General features: G+C 36.2%; 1 protein-coding gene across 4 annotated transcripts in view; it reads left to right on the forward strand.

Moving 5' to 3' along the window:
- Ecpas (Ecm29 proteasome adaptor and scaffold) overlaps positions 1-15,904 on the forward strand; it is a 132,934-nt gene that overhangs the window by 55,781 nt on the left and 61,249 nt on the right. For all 4 annotated transcript variants that reach the window (XM_052718417.1, XM_052718416.1, XM_052718414.1 and 1 more), the window contains 7 exons: positions 7,171-7,256; positions 7,704-7,782; positions 9,915-9,964; positions 10,989-11,055; positions 11,147-11,269; positions 13,618-13,721; positions 15,728-15,851. In XM_052718417.1, the coding sequence (XP_052574377.1) occupies positions 7,171-7,256; positions 7,704-7,782; positions 9,915-9,964; positions 10,989-11,055; positions 11,147-11,269; positions 13,618-13,721; positions 15,728-15,851 (633 nt within the window). The remainder of the gene's footprint in view (positions 1-7,170; positions 7,257-7,703; positions 7,783-9,914; positions 9,965-10,988; positions 11,056-11,146; positions 11,270-13,617; positions 13,722-15,727; positions 15,852-15,904) is intronic.

A 15,904-nucleotide genomic window follows, 5' to 3' on the forward strand; every position in this document is an offset into this window, starting at 1 on the left:
TTGATTTCTCTAAGAACTTCCCATAAGTGAAATTATACAGTATTTGTTTTTAGTGACTTGCTTATTTCACTCAGTACCATATCATTGAGGTCTATCTGCTGTAGCATGTGTCAGAATTTCATTTTTTTCTAAGAATGGATGTCTCATTCCTCTGTTTGGATCCTTGGCATACCTTACGTTTTACCTTTCATGAATAATATTGACAGTTTCTCTGTGTCCTGGCAGCTGCTCCCAAATAACCACATTGGGACTTATTAATTATAAATGCTCAGCTAGTAACTAAGGCTTGTTACTAGCTAACTCGTACATTTTAAATTAATCCATATTTCTTACATATGCTCTGCCATGTGGCTTGGTATCTTTTCTCAGTACAACAAGTTCATTTCTTTATATCCATATCCCCTTGCAGTTCTCAGACTCCTCCTCTTCTTCAGACTCTCTTTTTGTCTGCAAGTACCACCTCATGTCTACCTACCCAGCTATTGGCCAGCCAGCTTCTTTATTAACCCAGTCACAGTGACATATATTCACAGTGTAAAGGAATTTCCCCCTTTTTGTCTAATTAAAAAGGAAGGTTGTTTTTTTTTTTTTTTGAGCTGAGGACTGAACCCAGGGCCTTGAGCTTGCTAGGCAAGTGCTCTACCAATGAACTAAATCCCCAACCCCGGAAGGTTTTAACTTTAACATACTAAAATAATATACAACAAAAAGAGTTGTCAAGTAAGAATTACAGTTACATTTGTATTTGACAAAATAGAGAAAATAATCTATCAGCTGTCTTTTCCTGTAGAGTTCAGAGTTTCGTACCTAATTTACTTTTTACCATGATTATGGAGGACTATAACTGTAACTGTCTAGTCTTCAACCCCATGAAGGACCTGAGAAGGATATAATATTACCCAAGTAAACAGGAAGTACAAAGCAAGTGACTTCCAGAACTAAGAGATGACAGAAAAAGCTGGTTGCCTGGATAGTCACCCAAAGTTCTTTTCTAATGTTGGGGCATCCATCTTTAGCCTATAGACCTAGTATATCTGACAGACATTTGAGAAGCAGAGAATTTTGAAGGACTGCCCTACCTTGTTTTGACAAAGTTTGGTGTCACTGTTTTTTGTTTTTGTTTTTTTTCCTTCCTTTCTTTCTTTCTTTCTTTCTCTCCTTTCTTTCTTTCTTTCTTTCTTTCTTTCTTTCTTTCTTTCTTTCTCTCTCTCTCTCTCTCTCTCTCTCTCTCTCTTTCTTCCTTCCTTCCTTCCTTCCTTCCTTCCTTCCTTCCTTCCTTTCTTTTTTTTTTTTTTTTTTCATCTTGCTGGTCCAGTTTGGACAGTATATTGTCAGCACTTTCTTTGCCCAAATGACTAGCTTTTGCTATAAAGAAAACAAAATCCATACAGAGTTTCTTCAATACACATTATCCTCTTTTGAAGTACATTGGTGCTGTCAAGAGCAGATGTGTCTCACTATCATGAAAAACCTTAGGTTATTAAACATATTAAATGCCATATTCTGTAGATCTTTGAAGTTTTTGAAGATATGTATCTATCTAAATACATTTGTGTATGACATTAAAAACATACTTAACATGACTCTAAGTTTGACTATTAATCTGTATTTCTTAATTTTACATTACTTTTTTTTTTTTTTTTTTACCGGAGCTGAGGACCAAACCCAGGGCCTTGTGCTTGCTAGGCAAGCGCTCTACCACTGAGCTAAATCCCCAACCCCTTGTTTTTTTGTTTTTTTTTTTTTTTGGTTTTTCGAGACAGGGTTTCTCTGTGTAGCTTTGCGCCTTTCCTGGAACTCACTTGGTAGTCCAGGCTGGCCTCGAACTCACAGAGATCCGCCTGGCTCTGCCTCCCGAGTGCTGGGATTAAAGGCGTGCGCCACCACCGCCCGGCCTTGTTTTGTTTTTTTAAGACAGGGTTTCTCTGTGTAGCTTTGCACCCTTCCTGGAACTCACTCTGTAGCCCAGGCTGGCCTTGAACTCACAGAGATCTGCCTGCCTCTGCCTCCGAGTGCTGGGATTAAAGGCTCGAGCCACCACCACCCACCCTATACATTACATTTTTAAATGAGCTGCAGAAACACAATATCCTAAACAAGAGTAGAAATATACATACAGTATAACAAAATTAACTTTAAATTTGTATCAGTATACCAAAATTCATACCAATGTAGAATACTTTAAGATTAATAGTTGTTTCTTGGATTAAAGTAGATTCAATAATCTACCTTTTCCCCCTATCATTCCTATATTATATCCCTCTTTTTTCCTTTAGAAAGAGATCTTTAAATTCAACTCTTTTGTTTACCTTTTTTTTTCTGACTATGACCAATAACAACTTGTAACCAACCCCCCTAAACAATGACAAACATTCATAATCCATTGAATAACAAAACCCCACCCATATCTCATCTTTACATCCTGACTGCAATTTCCCCTCCCTCCTCTCCTCCCAGTTCCTTCCCACCATCTCCCTCCTGCCCCCTGACATCCACACGTGCTCTGTTTCTATTCAGAAAAGGGCAGGCCTCCCATGGATACCAACCAATCATGGCATATCAAGTTGTAGTAAGATTAGGCACCTCTTCTTGTATTAAGGCTGGGCAAGGCAATCTAGTATGAGGAATAGGTTCCAAAAGCTGGCAGAAGAGTCAGAGACAGCCCTTGCTCCCACTGTTAGGAGTCCCACAAGAAGATCAATCTATACAACTGTAACATATATGCAGAGGGCCTAGGTCAGTCCCATGCAGGCTCCCTGGTTGTCAGTTCAGTCTCTGTGAACCCCGTGAGCCCAGGTTACTTGGTTCTGTGGGTTTTCTTGTGGTGCCCTTGACACCACTAGGTCCCACAATCCTTCCTCCCCTTTTCCTTGGGATTATCTGAGCAGCTCCTAATGTTTGGCTGTGGGTCTTTGAAGTGTGGATCTAATTAGTCTTAAGAAAAACCTGGAGTCAGATATTAGGGTGAAAGCTGAAAGATCAGAGAAGCAGAACAGCCAGTCACCAGAGAGTGCTTACCTCTATGAAATCTCAGACCGAATGCTGAGATCCTATCTCTACAAATCCTCAGACTGATTAGGCTGATTCTGTCTCCACTTGTTTTATATCCCTCTATCCACCTCCCTACTGCTGGGATTAAAGGCGTGAGCCTCTACTGGCACTGTTTCTCTTTTAGACTGGTTGGCCTTGAACTCCTGATCTTCCTGCTTCCTCTTCTCAAGTGCTGCGATTAAAGGTGTGTGCCACCACTGCTTAGCCTCTATGGTTAACTAGTGGCTAGCTCCGCCCTCTGATCTCCAGGCAAGTTTTGTCAGAACACAAAATACCATACAACAGGTCTTTAGATGTTTCCGTCAGTTGCTGAATGAAGCCTCTCTGATGACAAGTGGGCCAGGCTCCAATTCCTGAGTATAGCAGAATATGGTTAGACATCGTAACATTTATATATATATATTGCCAGTCATGTTTGGTTCTTTCCTAGGTCTCTGGACCATCTAGCCTCTGGGTTCTGGTACTCCAGGCAGTATCAGGGATGAGCTTCCTATTGTGGCATGGGTCTCATTCATTGGTTGGCCACTCCCACAATTTCTGTGTGATCTTTACCCCAGCACATCTTGTAGGCAGGACAGAATATAGGTTGAAGGTTATGGGCCTGGGTTGGTTTCTCAGTCCCTTCGTTGGAAGTCTTGCCTGGTTACAGGAAATGGCCAGTTCAGGCTATGAATCCCCTATTGCTAGGAGTCTTAGCTGGGGTCATCCTTATAGATTCCTGGGAATTTCCTTTGCACTAGGTTTCTACCTCAGTCGAAAATGCGCCCCCCCTTTCCAGTTGTATCTTCCAGTAATCCCCCCGTTTATCTCCCTCACCTGACTCCTCCTGTTCCTGTCCTCACCTGTCCACAGTCCACCTGTGAAATCTATTCTATTTCCCCTTCCCAGGGAGATCCATTCAACACCCCCTGAACCCTCCTTGCTATCTAGCATCTCTGGGGCTATGGATTGTAGTATGGTTATCCTATACTTTACAGCTAATGTCCACTTATAAGTGAGTACGTATCATGTTTGTCTTTCTGGGTCTGGGTAACCTCACTCAGGATTTTTTTCTATTTCCATCCATTTGCCTGCAAATTTCATGATGTCATTTTTTTTTAATTTTTAAATTTATTTTATGAACATTAGTGTTTTGCCTGCATGTATGTCTGTGTGGGGGTGTCAGATCCCCTGGAACTGGAGTTACAGATAGTTGTGAGCCACCATGTGGGTGCTGGGAATTGAACCAGGGTCCTTTAGAAGAGCAGTCAGTGCTCTTAACCTCGGAGCCATCTCTCTAGCCCAATGTCATTGTTTTTAACAACTGAGTAATACTCCATTGTGTAAATATCCTTCAGTTGAAGGACATCTAGGTTGTTTCCAGTTTCTGGCTCTTATGAATAAAACTGCTATGAATATAGTTGAGCAAGTATCCTTGTGGTATGATGGAGCATCCTTTGAATATATGCCCAAGAGTAGTATAGTTGTGTCTTGAGGTAGATCGATTCCCACTTTTCTGAGAAACTGCCATATTGATTGGAAAGATTATTCTTAATGCCTCTCTCCCCTAAATATTTATACTGTTCCTAAAGCTACTGCCAGTATTTTAACAATAACTGTGGGTTTATCAGTTAGCACTGAGTATCTGGTTTTATAATTGCTACTATGCTACTTCTACAAGAGGTATTTTAAAGCATTGGTATCAGATGTGATAGTCATAATCTTAGTGAGTTTATAATAGAAATTCTTCACATTAAAAATGAAACAGGCTGGCAAGGTGTCACAGTGTGTAAAGGTGCTTGCTGCTGAGCCTGACAATATGAGATCAGTCCCTGGAACCCACGTGGTGGAAGGAGAGACCTGACACTCAGTTGTCCTCTGATCCTCCACATGCATGCCATGGAATGCCTTTGCCCAGTAAATAAATATAAACTACTGAAAAGTGAGACAGGACAAAATACAATCCAGTGCTAGATTATTTTTGACTATGGTATTTTAAGAATCATTAATCTGATGTCTTAGGGCAAAATAATAGTACGGAAAGATTGATTGGATGCTGAAAATGAAAATAAGATTTATGGTCTACATATAATATATAAGGAATTGTTGGTTCTTTTTTCCTGTTTAGAACAGAAGTGGCATATATATCTACTCAAAAGTATATCAGGGAAGAAGAGGCTCATCTGAGTAGCAGCTCCAAGGACTATGTGACTGATGGGGGACAAGAAAGGCAGGATAAACTGTTTAGTAGAATGGTAATCCCGTCATTAGAAATGTATACTGGCTGATTTTGTGTGTCAACTTGACACAAACTGGAGTCATCAGAGAAGAAAGAGCCTCAGTTGAGGAAATGCCTCCATGAGATACAGCTGTAAGGCATTTTCTCAATCAGTGATCAATGTGGGAGGGCCCATGGTGGGTGGTGCCATCTCTGGGCTAGTAGTCCTGGGTTCCATAAGAAAGCAGGCTGAGCAAGCCATGTGAAGCAAGCCAGTAGTAAGCAGCACCCTCCATGACCTCTGCATCAGCTTCTGCCACCAGGTTCCTACCCTGTTTGCATTCCTATCCTGACTTCCTTTGGTCATGAACAGCAATACAGAAATGTAAGCCAAATAAACCCTTTCCTCTCCAACTTGCTTTTTGGTCATAGTGTTTCATTACAGCAATAGAAACCCTAACTAAGACAAAATAGGAATATAAGAAAAAGAATACTTAGGGAAGATGGGCAATGAGTTTTGAAGCTGGACTTAATTTCAAAACACAGAATTATTAGAAATAATGTCTAAACCTTATGGGATATAGGAATATTTGGTTTAAAACTTCAGACAGCTGCTTACGTGTGTACTGTCTTAATCAGAATGATCAGAACCCTACCTGGGAAATGGTGCTTGGAGACTGATAGCAAAGATTATCTGTGGCATTTTTTTCCTGTTTATGGAAATAGGACAGATGTGAAATTATTGTAATGTTACAGTGCCCACTTTATACCAGACATGGGGAATTCATCTCGAGGAATGTAATGGACACACAAACACCAAGCCATAGACTGGAAAGATACTGCAGTAGAAGCCTATGCCCACCAGATAGTGGAAGCACAAGGGAGGGAGTGTGTGCTCAGTGGAAAGAGGTGGGATCTGGAACACTTCAGATACAGTGGTACACTTTAGTGAATAACAGAACATGTGGAGGTGTTCACTAGGCTTAAAGGGAAAGGGAGTCTGCTGGGTAGAAGCAGCATCACGAGTGAGACCGAGCCATGAAAACTGTATTTAAGGAGCTACAGTCTTGTTGGAGTACAAGATGTGGGAAAAATGATGGCAAGAGAGGAAAAAACTCCTAACTTTTCACCATTTACTTTGAACGTAACAGAAGAGTACCAGCCTCTGTGTTCTAAACTTCATCTATTAGTTTAGACTTCACAATGTTGCTATGAGGGAGGCGTTATTAAAATTTGTTAAAAAGCAAAACAAAAACAAAAAAAACATTGCATCAGTAGGATGGCTCAGCAGATAAAGGTGCTACTACATCTGAGAACCTGAGTTTAATCCCTGGAATCTACAAGTCACTGGAGTGAATAGAATAGAGAACTCACTCCAGTGACTTGTTCTTTGGCCTCCAATAATGTGCTTTAGCACATGGGATTTTTTCTCTCAGCCTTGGCTTAATTTTCTTTTGGTGGTAGTAAATGGAGGTATATTCTACAAGTAATCCTAGCTGAGTAAGTATTCTGAAACTTAAAAAACTTTATAAATTCCTAATTTATATTATTATCATTGTTGTATATATAAATAATGTGGTAGCTTTTAAAATTGGTCAACTAGTGGTTTTTGTTTTTGTTTTGTGTTTTTGGTGTTTTGAGACAGAGTTTCTTTGTGTGGCCCTGGCTGTCCTGGAACTCACTTTGTAGACCAGGTTGGCCTCAAACTCACAGAGCTCCGCCTGCCTTTGCCTCCCAAGTACTGGGATTATAGGTGTATGTTACCATTCCTGGCCAGCTAGTGTTTGTCATTATAAAAGTTGTATTAATTTTGAAGAGTATGGTGTAGTGCAGAGGTCTGTTGTTGAATCTTGACTACTATTTGAAAAATGCCAGATTGTTATTTGTTAATTGGTGTCTTTGATTTTGTTTGTTTTATATAGGTGGTGTATGATGGACTCTTCGGTACAAATACAAATTCAAAGTTAAGAACATTGTCCCTGCAATTTGTACATCACATTTGTATAACGTAAGTTTTATTTTATTTTTTAACTAATTAATTACTCATTTTTTAGAATAATCAAGTTTTAGGTAGTTTTCTTTCCTCTTTCCTAAAAAGCAATCATGTTTGTTTATTTTAGAGAGATTCCATTCTTTAAGATTTATTTTTATTATTTTAAAAATTATGCATATATGGGTGTGTCTGTGTGAGTCTGTTCATGTGTGTGATGGTTCCTGCAGAGTACAGAAGAAATCATTGAATCTTCTGGAGCTGGAGTAGCATGGAGTGTGTACGTTGCCCAATATAGGTATTGAGAGCTAAACCAGGGTTCTCCAGAAGAGCAGTACAAGCGTTTACTGCTGAGTCATTTCTCTAGAAAGTTTCAGTTTTTATATATTGCTTAACTTCATTTATTGCTAATATTTTAAGAGACCATCTGAAAGGATATCTTGATTTTTATTTTTGTTTTTAAAGCTGCCCAGAAATCAAGATTAAGCCACTAGGTCCTATGCTTTTGAATGGTCTCACTAAACTAATAAATGAATATAAAGAGGTAAGTGACTTGTCTTTTAAATTTTAATATTTATAAGGTATTTAATGTAATAAATCTCCCAGGCCCACCTATTGGTATAGTGAATGTTTGGTATTGACCTTAGTTTGTTAACATTTTTATTTGAAATGGTGACAATTTCATATACTGTTGCCATTTTTTTGCCTTTTAAAGAGATAATTGTTAAAGCCGATAACATCTTTAAGGATGTCATCCCTTCTTTAAGCTATGTGCAAAAGCAAATACATTTTATGCTACTTGTCTGTCCTATGTAAAATTGAAATTAAGTTAATTTTATGTTGTATTTATATCTAGAATTATTTGGAGTTGACTTGTACTGGGAAATAGTATTAATTTTTAAGGGGCTCAGATTTTACTAATTGACAATTTTATCAAATACACATTCAGTAAATTTTTGATTCTGTAAAATAAGTGTTATCAGAATTTCCTGGATTGTAGAATTTCAGAGTCTGATTTTCTTTGCTCTATTTTCTCATTATCTCATATTTCTTGAGAATATGCTAAACAGAATAGATATAGTATTAAGTCTAGCTAGCATTGAATTTTTCAGGCTTTGTTAAACATGAGTCCATTTGTGCAGTAGTACAGGGAGATCAGTATCTGAAGTTAGGGTTGAATTTGCATCCTAGGTCTATTCTTTGATAACTACTCAAGTCATTTGGACTCTTGCTTGTCAGAAAAAGGGATAAATTACCTTATTGTATTCTTCTAAAATGAAATGAGTAAACACACAAAGTGGTTTAATATAGGCAGGGCACATTAGATATTACAGGTGAAAACTATTGATTTGTTATACACTTGGAATCTAGGTTTTTTTCTTCCATTGAATAATGCTTACCTGGTTTTTAAAGTGTAATAAAATGTGTATTTGTTTTGTTTTTGAGACAAAGTTTCTCTGTGTAGCCCTGGCTGTCTTGGAACTTGCTTGTAGACCAGCCTGGCTGGCCTAAAACTAAGAGATTAGTCTGCCTCTGCCTTTGGAGTGCTAAGATTAAAGGTGTGTACCACCCCTGCCTGGCCATTTTTTTCCTTTAAGGTTTAATAATTTTTTTAGCATTATTTTATGGCATAGATTATGTGATAATCAGATGCTTTAGAATAGTTGGTAGAAATAAAAATGCTTTTGGACTTTTGGGGGAGAAACTGTATATTTCACAATAGGTTTTAGGTGGGTCCAACCCTGTGGCCTAAGTTAGGTTTGAATGTAGCACAACCCAAAATCATGAATTTACTTAAAACATTTTTTGTGTGTTTTTTATTTTATTTATTTATTTATTTATTTATTTATTTATTGTGTGTGTGTGTGTGTGTGTGTGTGTGTGTGTGTGTGTGTGTGTGGTGTATCAGCCCTTCTTCCCTTCTTCCCCTAACCCCCTTCTTATACTTTGATTGCAAAGTTTAGGTGACATCATGTTTTTGTGTCAGTAGGTTCGACATGACTGGCCCAGTCCAGATAAAACACAGTACCTAATCTTACTTCCAGGTGTCCTTTACATACCTTCCCAACAGATGTGTCACTAGAGTTGGCTGTTCAAATGTTGGAGGCTGAACTCTAGGTTAAATGGACAAAGTTTATCTGACAGTTTTACTGTGTTCTGAGTAATGCCGACTCTCAGTTTTTGTGAAACTCTAAAGCTCTATATTTTGGGTGGAGACCACTGTTTTCTATAATGACTCTGACCTACTTAATTTGTTATGGTGTAAGAAATAAAAAGAAGCCACTTACTTTATTACTGGTATTTAGAAAATTGTACTTATGCTTATTACAGTTTTGTTGGGGAGGGAATATGTCTCTCAGAGCAGGGATAATTTCCCAATAAGCCCAAGTGTATTGAAGATTAATTTTGGTGTTTGCAGGATACTTGATATTGAAAACACCCTAAAGTTAGTGCCAGATAAGAGAAATCTTTCATGTGTGACCACTGTATTTTGGAGTGAGTTAAAGAAGGTTTTGTTTGTATTTTCTTTTGTTCTGAGTTTGGACATTTTATTGTTGTGGCATTATTATGTAAGATAGCATGAGTGAAAAGTAAAATAATACATGTGATTGTGGCAAAAGCATTTACTGTTTATTGTATTTTTTGTCTGATTTTTATTCCTTTTTTAATTTTAAGGACCCTAAACTGTTGTCAATGGCATATTCAGCTGTTGGAAAACTCTCCAGGTGAGTAATGTTTTTTCTATCTTTTTAAATTTTTTCTGTGAAAGATATCTGTTGAAAATTGGGAAAAATTTATCTGGCATTAACAATAGATGGAGAATAATTTACTATGATTTTGACAGGAAATGTATTTTATGGCAACGGGCTGTTTAGAAATGTCCTCTTTTTACAAAAGATAGGAGTCATTTAAAAGTTTGCCTTTGAAAATACATTACCATATCAAATGTAATCTTGAAATTAGGTTTTCAACTGAATTGTGTCAAAAGAGGTTACCATTATGGTTGTATAGTGAATTATACTATAGACATTAAGTTAACCTTAAGTGTTCCTGTTGCTTCTTATCACTAAACCTTATAATCTCATCTGATATTACTTATGAGTATGAATGATCCTGTTTTTAAAGATATATGTTTCCCTCTGCTCAAGATGATTTCGTCATTCCAATTTCTTCTGGTATCATCTTCTTCATTTCAAACTGAAGGGAAAAAAAAAAAGAGATGAAATGTTTTCACTGGTCCCATTGTGTTGCTTTGGTACCAAACAGGCTATATGTTGCTCTTCTCTGATGTGAAGGGAAAACACTTCAGAGTTCAGAAGAAAGTGACTCTAGATCAGCTTACAAGCACAGGGTTACAGACTCTATCCCTTTATATAGTAGCATGAAGTAGCAAGGCCTCTTACTATGGCAGATTTTCATTTAAATTACAATTTAGTATCTCTTTCCTTTATGTGAAAGTCTTGAATTTTAACTGAGTGCATGGAATGTTATAGAAGGAATACCCGGAAATATGTAAATGTGTGTGTGCGTGTGCGTGTATGTGTGTGTTAATGAAGGATTATTTATATAATTGAAAAATAATCACTTTAAAAAATATTTGGCTCCTGGAGAAAGTAACCTAATGATACTGACGTTGTATTCAGTGTTGTAAAAATGTGAGCTGAGGAATGTTTGTATATAGTTTTCATTTTCTACCCCTTTTCATCCCATGGAAATTTGTGATAATGATATTCTTACATTCTCTTATAGTCGAATGCCCCATTTATTCACTAAGGATATAGCTCTTGTGCAACAGCTTTTCGAAGCCCTGTGTAAGGTAGGGAAACATACTGTTAAGTTTATACTTCTGCATGGATACTTTCCTGGAAGTCAGCTGGGAGGGAATACTATTTTTACTGTCTTTACAGGAAGAGCCTGAGACTCGACTTGCCATTCAGGAAGCATTATCTATGATGGTTGGAGCGTATAGTACCTTAGAAGGAGCACAGAGAACTTTAATGGAGGCACTTGTAGCTTCATATTTAATAAAGGTAGGCCCCAGCTATGTGAATGACAACGGCTAGTAGTATATACATTTTGCATTAAATTTTTTAAAGTTTGTAAGTATAGATTGTACATATTTAAGGAGTACAATTTTTCAGTATGTGTGTGCAATTATATACTATTCAAATCAGGATAAACTAAAAATCTCTTTTTCTGGCCTTTTTTTATTTTTATTTTTTTAAATACTCAATACTTTAGTATCTTCTATATACTGGGACACCAGAACTTATTTTTTGTATCTAACTCATTTGGTACCTGTAGACCTTTCTTTATCCATATCTGGTAACCACTGTTCCACTCTCAAATTCTGAGATCAACTTTTTTAGAAAGGTGTCTTAGAAAGACTACATAGGAGTCTAAGAGATAGGAAGTGAGATTGTGTGGCATTGTCTTTCTGTACCTGTTTAACTTGCCTTCTAGTCCCATCCATGTTGCTGCATATGACAATATTACTTTTTAAATTATTATTTTATAATTCTGAGGATTGAACCCAGGGTCTTACTCAGGCACATATTCTTCTACTGATCTATGCCATATTGTATAGTTTTTAGAAGGAAATTTGAATTTCTTTTCTCTGTAAAACTTTGATTATTAAGGGGTACATTTACTGGTTTACATTTATGACTTATGATCAATTTTAATTCTTTATGCTGGAAATGTGGTTTTGGGTTGAACTATGCACAGTGATGCTTATATTTAAGCTTCTGTGTAGGACACCTGTTCTTAATGCTTCGTCTTTGAAGCTGGAAGTGCTTGTCTTTATAGCTCCTAGCTGACCACTTTAGTCCATTGGAGTAGAGTTCTATGGTTATCACTGTTAGACAAGTGCTGAAAGAAAGACAAGCCACATTTGTCAAAATGAGTCTGTAGGACGAAAGCCAGTCCATCATACATGGTCTTCCTTCACCTTTTCCTTTTCATGGGAATATCTATAGAAGAATTTAGAATATCTACAGGCATATATATAATCTACAATCATATATATATAAAACATGTAATAAATAATAAAACTTTGAATTTTTGCCTTAATTAGTTCTTTGTCCTCCATTTCTAGAAATAGAGGAGATTGGGAAAAGTAATTATTCAAAAATACTGGTGAGATTAACAAATGTGTTTTTCTTAAATTAAACTGACATGATATAGTCATGTGATGGAATTCTTAGAGGTTCAGAAAAGCATCTGGTGTCTACTGAAATATGAAGAGCAAATTGTACCATTATATACATTTAGATTCCTGTTTTCAAATGCTCCTGGGGTCTTGTTTATGTGATTAATGATCTTATAGGGAATGACTTAGACCTATCTGGAAGTTCATTAGAATAGAACACTTGAAATTTTTCCAGGTAACTTTATGAGCAAAAATGATGGATGTGTAATGCCTTGTAGATACTGGTTCTCCTCACATAAATGAAAACATGTAGCAGTATTACCAAGCCAAAGATAATTTATTTTGTTTTCATAGACTACTTTTAATGCAACCAAACCTTAGGTTAAATTACATAATTTAAACTAGTCTTTAATATCATTCTTTTTGTAGCTCAGGGAATATAAATAGCATGAATTCCAGAAGAATAAGGCATATATTTCTTAATTTCTCACATATTTCACTTAGGTTTGTGACTAGAGGAATATATTGGGGGAAGGTACTTAAAAGTAAACCTTTAGCATCAGTAAATTCTCAAACTGGTCAATTTCATAAGTTATCTAAATTAAGGGAGTATATTTGCATAGTTGAGTTTCTGTTCTCAAGTCATTATTAACTTCAGAACAAACTTGAGAAAGATGTATTTTTGTTGCAAAATTATAGTAAGTAAGGTCAGATTCTATTCCTTGCAAAACATCTGAATTTCACTTGTGTGACTAAGGGTTTGAAAGTTGGGGAGGCAAAGATAGTGATGAAAACCTCACAATGACCTTGGCTTCAAGTTTGGACTAGAAATGTGTATGTACAGAGAGATTCTTTCTAGCTAGGATCTTTGTGCATCTTTGATCTATTTGCAAGATCCTTTTAGCTCATAAAAGTACTCATTAAGTAATGTCAGAGACTTCTAAGCAGCATGATTTGAGATCTTAAATAGGGCTACTGGTATAGTTCAGTGGTAGAGCTTGTGCATAGTGTGTGAGGCCCTGGATTCTATCTCCAGCATTCGTTGTCCTCCCAAAAGAGAGCTCTTGAACGTATCTTGATTTTTATTGGTTTAGGCATATGTTTATTGATATGTCAAATTTGAATTGTGTACAACTAGGTTGACTTAGGACTGGATTGAGATGCTGATAATTGAATTCTTTTTTGGGGGGGTATGGATGTCTGTTTTTTTGTGTGTGTGTTCAATAGCCTGAAGTTCAAGTTCGGCAAGTTGCGGTGAAATTTGCCAGCACGGTGTTTCCCTCAGATCATATACCTTCCAGATACTTGCTCCTACTAGCCGCAGGAGACCCGTAAGTTTAAAAAGATGTCAATTTGAATTTCAATTAATTAAGTAAATTTTAAAATTACTAAAATTTATGTTGGTTGCAAAGTTGGCTTATGAAATTTAGAAGTAATTTATTAAGGAGTTAAAAGTGTATTCTTTCAGGTGACTTACAGTCATATAACTATATATTTATATTGAATTATCATATATATCTATAATATATGACAAATAGATAATATAGATAGAAAAATTCTTATGAAATAGTCAAATGTAAATAAAGCAAACCTCATAATTGTATAAATAATATACTTAGATATATAATTATATAGAGAGGTCTTCTATAGGAGAAAAAAAGAAAAAAAATTAATGTCTTTGATTGCTCAATATACATATTGTAATACTACATTTTGTTGATGGAATATCATTTTGTATCTAATATGTTAAGATTTTAAAATGAAGTTTGCATATATATACTAGTGAATTACATTACTGCAATTCTAAAGTGTATTTTTTTTTTTTTCCGAGACAGGGTTTCTCTGTGTAGCTTTGTGCCTTTCCTGGAACCCACTCTGTAGCCCAGGCTGGCCTTGAACTCACAGAGATCTGCCTGCCTCTGCCTCCCGAGTGCTGGGATTAAAGGCGTACGCCACCACCACCCGGCCTAAAGTGTATTTTTAAGGTGACTAATGTGCTACCTAATACGCTAATGAAGCACCTTTTTTCATCATTTAAATATTTCTAAAATTGAAAAATGATCTTAAGCCATTATGTAAATATAATAAAATATGTATGTGCATATTATAACAAATTCATCAAACTTACTATCTCTTTCATAGTCATTGACAGCTTAACATATGTGAAGTACTCTAATATCTGCCAAAATATATGATTTTTGTATTAATCACTTTTTAATATTATTGTTTTAAAATTTCATTTATGGTGGAGCTCCTTTTATCATTTGAATATCCTTTCCATAAATTCGGTGGTCCATTTAAAAAAAAATACGGGAAGTTAGTTGATAACTGTTTGAGAATTTTAAGTAGGCCTTTGATATCTACCTTCAGTATGAATTGTATATTTTGCTATGATATTTTAACTAAGTTTGCTGATGACAGGCTTTGACTTTTGATTTCTTATCTTGATTTCCTTCTTATTCATTTGCATTTCAATTTGGCTCCAGTGGTTTTGGATTGTTAATCTTGTTTTTGTTGACCTGTTTTTTTTTTTTTTTTTCCCTACCTTAAGTTTTTCAACTACATGCCACATATCCTAGTATCTGTGAGCTAAGGTAGCAATCAATTGATGTTAGAACAAGATTTCAATCCAGGAACCTAGTATTTTTATTTACACCACAAAACCCAATACACGACTAATTCAGTATTTCCCATTTTTAGTTTTTAATGGTTCTGTTCAAGTGAGAAATCCTCTGGCAGTTCAAGGCTTTGCCGGCTTGTTCCTTCCTGTCACTCTATAAGGTGCTCTTAGGAATTCAGGACCAGGTCAGAGGCAGTGGAGGAGGTCTGAGAAGAAGCAGAGCTGGGAGGTCATTTTCAGGTGTCCTGAAATAGAGTAGGTTTTATAGTTGTATGTATTAATGCCATTTATTTACCAGTTTTTGTAGAATTTTAGACAAACTACCAAGAAGTGTCAGAATTGAGGTGGATATGTAGAACACAGGACACTACTGAGTTTTAATGTGTGTTGTAGTTGTTTGTGTTTTAGTTTTAATAAGAATAAAGCATACAAATAGATATTTACATAATGAATTGCAGTAATTAATCTGTTTTGTTTATTCCCTGGGAGTAAAAGTTAAAGATGTAAGCCAAGTGAGTCTCCTGATCTCATTAAATCACCAAAAGGTTGTCATTTTTTATTTTACTTTGTATTTATTGCTTATCTAGCCAAAAATGTACCCAGGACATTTTGTCAGAACTCTAGCTGTCAAATAAAGTTTCCGTTTCCATTCTTCTTCAAGTTATGACTGTCTAGTTGGCAAAGTTTATTTTTAATTCTTATTTGTCTTTCTAAAAGACGAGAAGAAGTCCATGGTGAAGCACAGCGTGTATTACGATGTCTTCCTGGTAGAAACAAAAAGGAAAGCACTTCTAAGCAGATGCCATCTTTTCCAGAAATGGTGTATTACATTCAAGAAAAGGTAGGTTACTATAGGTAACTATAGGTTTGAAACATATGATAGTTGATGGAAAT

The sequence above is a fragment of the Peromyscus californicus genome, unplaced genomic scaffold, assembly GCF_007827085.1.
Source record: "Peromyscus californicus insignis strain IS unplaced genomic scaffold, ASM782708v3 Scaffold_5__1_contigs__length_169319896, whole genome shotgun sequence".
Taxonomy (NCBI): domain Eukaryota; kingdom Metazoa; phylum Chordata; class Mammalia; order Rodentia; family Cricetidae; genus Peromyscus; species Peromyscus californicus.